The 10,297-nt window shown below is 46.5% G+C and overlaps 5 protein-coding genes across 5 annotated transcripts; 3 read left to right on the top strand and 2 right to left on the bottom strand.

The window, feature by feature from the left end:
• Window positions 1-69: 69 nt before the first annotated feature.
• Window positions 70-446, top strand: H257_10743 (hypothetical protein; the record flags this gene model as incomplete). The annotated part of the gene is made up of 2 exons (XM_009837391.1): window positions 70-115; window positions 220-446. 2 exons carry the CDS (start codon window positions 70-72, stop codon window positions 444-446), a joined length of 273 nt encoding a protein of 90 aa, XP_009835693.1.
• Window positions 447-3,902: 3,456 nt separating this feature from the next.
• Window positions 3,903-4,565, top strand: H257_10742 (hypothetical protein; the record flags this gene model as incomplete). Its single annotated transcript, XM_009837390.1, has 4 exons — window positions 3,903-4,016; window positions 4,133-4,238; window positions 4,310-4,422; window positions 4,530-4,565. 4 exons carry the CDS (start codon window positions 3,903-3,905, stop codon window positions 4,563-4,565), a joined length of 369 nt encoding a protein of 122 aa, XP_009835692.1.
• Window positions 4,566-4,830: 265 nt separating this feature from the next.
• H257_10741 (hypothetical protein) lies at window positions 4,831-6,395 on the bottom strand (the record flags this gene model as incomplete). The annotated part of the gene is made up of 3 exons (XM_009837389.1): window positions 4,831-5,169; window positions 5,970-6,161; window positions 6,210-6,395. The coding sequence occupies 3 exons, from the start codon at window positions 6,393-6,395 to the stop codon at window positions 4,831-4,833; spliced, it is 717 nt and encodes a 238-aa protein (XP_009835691.1).
• Window positions 6,396-7,353: 958 nt separating this feature from the next.
• H257_10740 (hypothetical protein) lies at window positions 7,354-8,346 on the top strand (the record flags this gene model as incomplete). Its single annotated transcript, XM_009837388.1, has 4 exons — window positions 7,354-7,626; window positions 7,689-7,745; window positions 7,814-7,945; window positions 8,212-8,346. The coding sequence occupies 4 exons, from the start codon at window positions 7,354-7,356 to the stop codon at window positions 8,344-8,346; spliced, it is 597 nt and encodes a 198-aa protein (XP_009835690.1).
• Window positions 8,347-8,443: 97 nt separating this feature from the next.
• Window positions 8,444-9,439, bottom strand: H257_10739 (hypothetical protein; the record flags this gene model as incomplete). Its single annotated transcript, XM_009837387.1, has 4 exons — window positions 8,444-8,802; window positions 8,899-9,064; window positions 9,113-9,348; window positions 9,397-9,439. The coding sequence occupies 4 exons, from the start codon at window positions 9,437-9,439 to the stop codon at window positions 8,444-8,446; spliced, it is 804 nt and encodes a 267-aa protein (XP_009835689.1).
• Between the last annotated feature and the right edge of the window lie 858 nt (window positions 9,440-10,297).

Raw genomic sequence — 10,297 nt, 5'->3', positions numbered from 1 at the left:
CGCAGTGTAACCAGATGACTAGTCGACACCTCTTCACAGTCAGTCCAAGCTGTCTTTTCGCAGACCAACATGTCCTCTTGCGCAACCAAGGTGTTCTCCCGACGATACATCAATGGTTGGTTGCGCGTAGCTTAGTGATAGCGTAGTAGTCTTAACGCTATCAATTCATTCTTGATTCTACCACCTCCTTCGTATTCCTCTGCACACGCCCACACGCAGAGTCGCTCGGCTTCTGCGCCGAAAGCATGAACCGGTTCAAGCCGTTTGGAAAGGGTGATATTACAGTACCTGGGGATACCACGATCAAGGCCACAACGACCCGAGACATGTCCTCGCGTACAAGGCTCCCAACCACCCCGGAGATCGTCGACGCAATTCAAGAGTTCGTCCGCATCCGCCGCCAGTCTCGTCAACGTACCGTCGCAAATGACGTCGCCCACTTCTAGCGGTCACAGAACATGTTGCCGTTCGATCCGGAGTCGAAGCTCTCAACCGATGCTGCGTATCGAGCAACACAAAGAGTTTTGGCGAAACTCGGCTACAAACGCGGCAAAAAGAAAAAGAGTCTTGGGCTCCGAATATGTGCTGCGAATATTGAGCATCGTGACATGTATATTTCTGAAATGTGTGAAATTTTGAAAGGCGATGTCAATCGACGGCCTATGATTTATTTAGATGAAAGTTATATCCATCACCATTATAGTCGGCATGATGATTCATTATATGATCCGAGTGATGATTTAGACCTTGAAGTCAAAGAAAAATACAAAGGTGAAAGATTTTGTTTTATTGTTGTAATTTTAGATAGTTGTTGTATGGAAATTAGCGTTAGATATATTTCAAGGTGGCAAACGAACTGGTAGACCTGAAACCAAGGACTATCATGGAATGTTTGACCATAAATATTTTGTCAGATGGTTCGCTAAACTTCAAAATGAAATGGAAGTCATTGGTTTGAACAATGATGTAGCAATGGACAATGCAAAATACCATAAAGGTCTTCCTATAGATGTCGACCACTGTAAAACGTAGAATCACCATGAATTACAGCTCCCTCACTAGTCGGGAGGTAGATTCAGTTGACTCCCGAAATTTGACTCATTTCACTCAAAATCGTGTTCGGTGAAAAAGTGATTATTTCCCCTAATCACTACGAATCTTCAATAATCACCCAGAATTAAGTCAAATCATGACAAACCGAACACGCCCTTAGGTATGATGCTTTGCGCAAGTAGTTTATCCGGAAAGTCTTTAAGGCCGTGTTCGGAGCAAAAATCGATTCTGACTCCAGAATCCGGATTACGTCAAAAAGTTGCACCGAACACGATTGGAACTCTGCCACCCAAATGCCGAAAATTCACAAGAACACTGGTATTCTATTGGCCACATCGGTTGTTGCTCCTTTTCATTGGCTCCACTATATATGACTGCTCTTTTTAGGCATTTGACAGTTAGATAAAATGAAATACAATGTGCTATTTTGAATTATTCAAGTATTCTGACCGAAATGTTGCAGCACGTCATGCACGAAAATCGGCCATGCCGACGCTTTCTTGGCGGCGATTGCGCCGGTTTACAGAATACGACGCGTTCCGCTGCAAGCGTAGTGCGTGATTATAGCGTGATCATAGACGAAGAAGTACATGTAGCTACATATCATATAACTTTACTGGAGGGCAAGATATCCGCTTCACCATTCAAGGTCCATTCGATGGTGCAGCGACTTCGTAGCGGGTTTTGACCAACACATTGAGTTGTGCAAGGAGAAATACAAGTAGCTTGGTACCAACTTCTACAAGGATGAGATACAAGTAACTGCGTGTGTCTAAGCTAAGTTTACGTAGCTTTTGTCAGTTGCATACACATCAGTTGTTGACTCAGCGAGTGCGGAGCCCATTCTGCGCTGCAGGAACATAATTCATCTCCCACGAAGATGAATACGGTCTTACATGTTAACTAGTTAAATAGTTGGTGAAGAAGCACCATGCGATGGACCACTTGATCACATGTGGTCGCGGCTGCGACGTTCCTTTCATCACTGTCAGTACTCGGAGAATAAATATAACACCCCGAAACCCCAGAAACCCCAAACTCCGTTTGAAAAGCAGAATACCAATCAATTCCTCCAAGAAACCATCAAAATGGATGGTTTCCAGAAACCGGATTCTTGCACAAGAACCCGGTTTTTATTTTTGTCAATCGAACACAAAAAATCGGATTCCAGAATCTGAACCCAAGAAATAACTGGATTCTTGGTGCGTCCGAACACGGCCTAATCGTTTCAGATACTGTAGTACGGTTTTCGCACGACATCTTTCGGTTAAGCGCTTACTTACTTAATGCATGACACTCGTCGTGAAAATTCCGATTCAGACCATAAATTCCATTGTAAGCAATACAAAATTCAATATGATCGAAATATATCGCTACTGACCCCCCCTCGTTGAAACGGTTGAATGTGAACAACTTTCAAAGAATACCAAAGTACACAGTTACTACAGTATTAATTTTCGAAAGAAGTCTACTCAAGTTCCATGGCTGCCACGTGCTCACTGAGAAGACGACAGGTCAGTGTCCATAATGCCAGTGCGTTTCCAACAATTCACAATCGTTGACTGTGCAACAGACCACCATGCTTCCTTGGCCCAGGCCATCGCTTCGACCAAAGGTACTTCATAGAGTGTGTCCTGTCGTCCAGCCATGACAGATCCTATTTGATCCAGTGCGTTTTGTAACTGGCGCCGATTAAACTTGGCCTTGAAGGAGGCAATGATACCAGCGTCCTGCGGCTGCAGGTGAGAGGTGGTATTCTTCGCCAATATATTGACTTTCACGTTAGTGTACAGTGTTTCTTCATTCGGCTTGAGCGGAGGCGCGTTGTCGCCCAGAAGCAGTACCCTGCGGTCTTCTGTGACCATGCGCTCATTTGGCCGCTCATTTGGCCCTTTCATGTATACGTTGAAAATGTTGCCTCTCACCCAACCCTTTTGCTGGCAAGGTAGTCGAAACCAAAGTCGGTGCCTGCAATGCCGTTGAAGCAATGTGGACGTGCCGCAGTCCCAATGAAGAGAGGGTGAACCAATTCGGAACCATCCACGTTGGTTGTGAGGGCAATTGTGATTCGTTTTTTGGACTTCTTTGTTCCAGGTTGACGGTTTCTTGTGATGGAGCGGTGGGGAGCCATGCAGTAGAATAACGCTGTTTCATTCATATTGTAGGGGTTCTTGGCGTCGTATCTTCGTTGTGCCTGCCAGTCTTCGTCAACATCGGCTAGAGACACCGAACCGGCTTCGCCATGCTGGACTTTACTAGTATGACCGTACATGAATTGAAACTTGTATAACCATCCCTTTGAAAAAGGAATGCAGTGTGCTGGCGAAACATCCATTTGGTCACAAAGGACAGGTGCCTGCTTTCGGATCAACTCGCCCATGATGCACACGCCCAGGTCTTCACAGCGCAAGACCTACTCAAGCATGCGCTCCTCGATGTCTGCCAGAGCTACGACGCGGTCGTTATTCCTGTCCGTGTTGTCTGACCGGTAGCTTGATGTACCGTGACGTTTAATGGTACGTCCAATGCTTGGTTTGGATGGAGGAGACACAAGAGCGAACTTGTGAGCAGCCCATGTGGCTAACTATGTGTATGTAGCGCTTAGATTTTGCATGTGGTGAGCATAAAGCGCGTGCTTCTCCGACAGAGTCATTCGCAGCTTCATGATTTGAAATGCTACTTCAAATTTTGTTCCAACATGCTTTACGCTTTGAATATTATAGAAATTATTCTCTTTGGCCCGTTTCAAAGAAAGAGGGAAATCAGTATTAAAATGAACCTGCACGACATGTGTCAAGCTGTAAGAAAAATCATTCCTATGGGATAATTCAAGCACATTACGTGATACCATGCTTCCGAACCCACGCCAAGAGTCCACGCTTAGCGACATCCGCGAAATGCGCGTGTCCAAGTCCACCAAGGCTAGCTACAAGAGTGACTTGAACCAAATCAAGAAGTTGATCGTAAGTACGGTAGCCCCGAAATGCTGAAAGCCGACGGAACGATCGAGTTGGCCGTATTTTAATACGGTGACTTTCTTGCGTTCATAAAATGGTCGTACCAAAGCAACTCCAATAAGCCGGGTGCCCTCGCAGGGTATCGTTCGGCGATCAAGGATCAATTCAAACGCGAAAGCCTGGAAGTCCCCCCTCAGTACGAAAGCGATGTGAAGGATGTATTTCAAGGTATGCACAGTTCAAATGAGGAGACTAGTATTTAGGAATGCGACGACTGCATGCTGAACAGAATCAGTCAGGTGGCATCAAAGAGTCTGGCAAACGCAAGCACAACTCGTACTCAACTATCAACGGGTTTTCAAATGCGATGAAGCATATATACAAAGAGGAGGGAAGCACTCCTGACGACGAGGTGCTAAGCATGATTCATCGTAGTCTAGCAAATTGAATTGGCTATTCACATTATTAGTAGACTTTGGGAACGGATACAAGCACCAATCCCTTCGTTGAAGTAACCAGGCGGCCATCCGATTCCAGAAGGAAAAGCCCCACTAACTATAGAAGGTAATTTTGTACTTTACTAGTAATTGATATCATTATGTATCTATATACTAGTAGTTATGTAATACAGTAGTCCCTCCCAGTAGGGATCCTTAGTTGACGATATGATTTTTGGGGTTTTCAATTTACACAAGTATAAAGTTAAGTAAGTTAGGCATGTTTGATGGGTAGCTCGATTTTGATTGGACAAGAGTTAATTGATACTGGCAACCTCCAGAAGACTAAACGCACAACAACAACAATGCGCACATTATATTCCTCAAAGGTAGTTCATACTCTCGAACAACTCATACATCTCTTCGTCCAGTATACCCGTATGACACCAGCGGTTAGCAATGGTGTCTTGTGTAACACTTTGCCAAGCCTCCTTGGCCCATTCCATGGCCTGCAGAAGCGAAACTTCGAGCAACTTGTTGACCTGTGATGCAAAGGTTTCTTTGTCTGACTCGTCCGCCGTTTCGACCAGCTTGTCGAACTTTTGCACAATGTGCAGCGCCCGCAGGGCCCCAATCTTGTTCTTGAACGCCTTCACTCCGCATCTTGGGGTCTGCGCAGTGCAATAAAAGTACGCCGTTTCGTCGAGATAGCAGATGTCTTGCTGGGTGTAGGGTTTTCACGCGTGCTTTTTGGGGTATTTACTCGTGTCGCGTATTTTGAACAATTTTTGGGGGGTTCACGCGTGCTTGGGGTTTTCACGCTTGCTGGGTTACTTGCGCGTGCTTTTATTGACCGATTAACATGAAAATCGTGTTGCTGGTCCGGACCATAATTATTATGACAAAGCATGTACAGTATCATGCGGCATGACATACTATCACGATCAATACAGGACCAATTCCAGTCATTCTTCGACTGGTCCCACCACTACGAGATGCCCTCAGAGATGTGACCAGTCTCGTACACACATACACGGTCATACAGTACCTCATCATCGATGTGCCGAGGACATCACGTCGGGCTTCCACAACAGCTATGACTACCTCTATCTCGACGAATACAGATACATTTTCACTCATTCTTCGCCTGGCCCCACCGCTGAGTGACGTACTCAGAGTTTATTTGGGACCAGTACCGTACATGCATTCGTGGACTTGGCATCTCTCGGACGCGCTACATAACAGGCGTCAATTATCCGAACAGCCATGACCACCTCTATCTCGGCCAATACTGGTCCAAATTTACTCATTCTTCGCCTGGCCCCACCGCTGAGTGATGTACTCAGAGGTGGGACCAGCCTTATTCACGTTGACATGGGCTCGCCTCCCCATGGGCGTGCTACAAGAACCATGTTCTTTATCACTATAGACATGACCTGCTCTATGCCAGCCTATTATGGTAGAATTTGGATGCTTGTTAATGCTACGATCAATAGATAGAATGAGCTTGTGCTACATAAACATCAAATTTCTCGTGGCACCCTTGGATCAGAAGGGCGGCTCCTTTTGGCAGCGGGCCGGGGGGCAACTTCGCGACGAATGAACTAAAATCGGGTAAGGGAATATGAAGGGCGCCGTAGATTGGCGCCATGAGAAGGAGGTTGAACCTCATCTCCCAGTTTGGAAGCGCCTCCCAAATCTCGTCGATGTGCACCTATAATCATAAGCTACAGTCAGTAAACAGAGTAAGTAGATACGTTACCATCCGCAGATTTGATTCTTCGTCGTCTCGCGCGTCCATCAAGTCCTGCCGCTTTGTACAGTGCCTGCTGTACACCGGCCCTTCGGCGTCGGCATGGTGCTTCGCGAAGTGATAGGTAACATGGTTGTGCGTGAGTGGAACATCGTTGTTGCACGTGTAAATAGGGGCAACCTTGAACGCTGGCATCCTGGAAATGAAAATATGGCGAATGCTGTCCAAGGATTACATTGATATTTGGTTGGCCCATAATTTGGTTGGTCCATCTCATTAGGTGTGATTTACCAAAATTCTGTGATATGCGGAGGAAACAAAAGTTAAGTCGGGAGGTATTGATCCATGTACCTTGTGATTCCAAACAAGGTACCAAGCCACTGAGATATTCCCCGTTTGTGAAGATATAATGCAATTATGTGAAAGATGTCATAATTGTTTTTATACTCGCATTTTTTTTTCTACGATGGAATGAAGAATTCTTAGGAAACATCTTGAGAATTCTTAAGCATGATTTTGTGGCGCGTAACACCAATGGCATGTACAGTATCAGAGGACATCTCAAACAGTTGAATCGACGATAGCGTGAATATTCTGTGTGACTTTAGTATGCGAAAGGTACCTTGGTGCGGACGCATTGAAGAATTCTTACGAGGCTCAAAAACATTCTTAAGAACATTGTGGGACCTCCTTTCCTGTACGTGGGAACAGCTGCAGGCAATGCTTTCGAGGCCCAGGGGCATCCTTAGGGGGCTGCGCACCGCAAAGGTATACATGACACAGTGTGGGATGCGATGGAAGGAAATGCAGAACACTCTTGAAATACATTGGGATGAAGAATTCTTATACATTCTTACGTATTCTTAAGAAGGGTTTGAAACCTCGTACGAGGCGGAAATTACCAGCATTTTAGTTTTGTTGGAGGCCATGGCGGCATCCAGAAAGGGTCCTGTAAATTGTATCCATGCAGACACGAGTTTGCGATGGGTATAGCCGTGGATGCAAATTACGAACTCTTAAGAAGTGAGGGAGACTTCTTAGGGTCTGGTCTGCGAATAAAATGCTTCATGTCCGAGGGTGTTCATGTCTCTACGGATAACAAATATTCGATAGTCAAAGCATTGTGGTCTGCGAACGTTCGTGTCCAGGTCGCATGAAGACCAAAGATGTCATTGTGATTGCCGTGGCAAGCACAATATCTGCCGTTTGTGTGGGAATCGCTGCATTCACACGATCAGCCAAGTACAATGTCCTAACCGTCTCAAGCATCGACTTCGATGCAATGCTGGGGGACCGACAGTACGAGCAATGGTTCCTTTTGAACCTCCGATGCAATCAAGCAACGTTTGTTGGAATTGTGGCTTGGTTCCGTTCCGTCCAGGCTCCCACGACACCACGCAAGTCCGTGCACTCCATGGAGAAGAAGGTGGCTGTCCTGTTGTTTTTTCTGGGGTCCGAGTGTGGGTTTCGTGAGGCCGGTGGTGTTAGGCCGGTGGTGTGTTTGGCATGTCCAAGTCGCGATGCATTTGTGTTGTACATCGCATGGTTGACATCTTGGCCAACCGTGCAACACATGGATCAATTTTTCGAGCACATTTGATGCATGGGCCCAGGTGGAGTTGGGTTTTTTCAAGAAGCAGCAAATTCCTGGGATCGTTGGCGCAGTCGACGGCACTCTCATCGATATTCAACACCCTGCCGACTACGATGGATTCTATAATCGGAACGGTGACCCGTCGCTAAACGTCCAAGCTGGACCTGCGATTTATATCCGTGGATATTCGACCTGGATCATACTCGGACAAAACAATAACTCAAAATTTGGGAGAACAATTCGTCGCAAAATTCCAATGGCTTGTTTCATCATCGGCGATGCTGGGTATACATTGCTGCCGTGGTTGATTACTCCGTATTTGCCCCATGAAGAAGGCGGTAGGCTGTCTAAATTACAAAAGTGTTTCAATTTCAAGCACTCGAGCAGCAGAATGTCTGTGGAGTGTGCATTCGGCAGACTCAAGGAACGTTTCCGAATATTGAAGACTGCCATGAACGAGAAGTCACTCGCCCGCACCGTGTCCATCGTCCACTCCGTGCCATCGCCGCGATCGAAACGACCACGTTCAACCGCTCGATATTGCTGACGTAGAAACAAACTCGGAATATCGGAATAGCGCCCTTGCCAAGCGTAGTACCATGGCTAAATTTGTTTATCAATAATGGACATTGCAAATGATTTACATTTATTAATCCTTTTTGGCAATGAGGTGCGACAGGAGCTGGGACATGGTGTCTGATTGAGCCTTTATGGCACTCAAAACGTCGTCGAGAGTAGCCACAGAGCTCGTCTGGGTGGCAGGAGTTGGCGCTGCAGCCATGACTTGATGGGAAGGTGTTTGTTGATGGGGAGGTGTTTGTTGAGCCATCGCAGACCCCAAAAACATTAATCCCTCCTTGATGGCAGTAAATCCAGCTTCCAGGGACTCTGATGGTGACTTGGTCTTTTTTGATTTCCCACTCGTCTTTTTCATTTGCTCTGGCTGCTGAGCCTCCTCGCCAACATACCTTTCGTCATCGCCGAGAGGGGCATTGTCGAGATTGTTGTCTACAGGAGAAATAGACGCAGATTAAACTACCCAAAATGCAAATAAATCTGTCTTATTAATATTACAATTTTTGTCCGTTGAAATTTCTTCATCACTGGCATCGTCAGTGCTCATAAGCGACTCCCTTCGGAAGCCAGCCTTTTCCCCCCAATAATCAAGCATTACGTCGTAATGCAGCGGCAGAAAGGCCTGGGGAGAGTTCCCAGTCGGAGCAGGCAACGTTGGCTTGGAGAGAGACCATTCTGTCTTCATCTTGGCCAGCTAAAACAATCACATGACAAACCTAATAAATGGTCATGTCGAACGCACCTTGTCTTGCACTTGCTTGGCTGTAAATTCCCGCTGCATGACGACGCTAAGTTCGGTCGCCAGCATGACGTACGCTACTCGATTGCCGTAGTTTTTCTTGGAGTCAAATCGGCTAGCCAAAGCAGACTTGTACCGCAGCTTGAACATTGCTTCAACACTTTGGTCGCACCACAGTGTCGGACGTGGGGGCTGCTTCCGGGAGAGCTTTCCCTTGGGCAATGGTTTTGGTTCGCTTGCTACCACACAGTCGTAGGGTACAGGGTCAAGCACACTACGACATGTACCCGCGATGGCAGGGGGGGGGTCAACAGGCGTAGCCTCCTCCATTCACTTCACCGTTGTTGGCGTGCTTGTGTGCACCACTCGAAACACGAACGGCGTTCCCAGGCGTGGATGGCGAATCTCTGCCTCGTAGGTCACTTCCACGCAGGGACAATATCCGGTTTTCGGATATAAGCACCAATGAAATTGTTTTCTTCAATAAAAGGCAGACAGAGACATGAAGCATTGAATTCGCAGACCAGGCCCTTAAGAAATGCGGATAATTGTTTCAAAGATATGTACATCCCTCTATTTCCAGATATCGTAATGAAACGTTGATTGCAGAAATTGCTTCCTTGCTCAGATCTCTTTTAACCTATGAACCTCGAACGTGCAGCGAGCGGTGATGGCGGCAGTCGCGGAAGCGGATCTGAGCCAACCTGACCAACGTACCTCATCAAAGCGTATGGAGCAGCAGCAATGTGGAGTCCAGTAGTAGTTCCAATGAAAGCGATGGATTGGTATTCGGATACTCCTCACGCGATTCAACGCTACCGACACACGGACTACGTTCAACATTGGATGGGGTTAACTGTAAACCCACATGGGTGACTTTGAAGAATTGTGACAACTTTGCCGACGCTAAGCTGTACATGGATGAGATGACCACGTTCCGGTTGGTCACCCACAACATGATGTAAAATTGTAACTTTATCGATTATACAAGTACAATCGAAACAACAAGTCGGGCGCAGCGAAAAAAGTATACTTGTATGGATGCATCAGCCACGAAGTGTGTCCGCATGTTGTTTGAATTGTCGTACAACAGCATGGTGCAGAAGTTCAAGACTCTGCTGCCCCCATAGCACGCTCTTGTCTGTTCGCAATGCAAGCGGTATACATCCAAGGCTACGGACAGAGATT

The sequence above is a fragment of the Aphanomyces astaci genome (genome assembly GCF_000520075.1).
Source record: "Aphanomyces astaci strain APO3 unplaced genomic scaffold supercont1.30, whole genome shotgun sequence".
NCBI classification, from domain to species: Eukaryota; Oomycota; class Saprolegniomycetes; order Saprolegniales; family Verrucalvaceae; genus Aphanomyces; species Aphanomyces astaci.
Note: the sequence above shows the minus strand (reverse complement) of the source record. Positions and strands in the feature narration are given on the sequence as shown.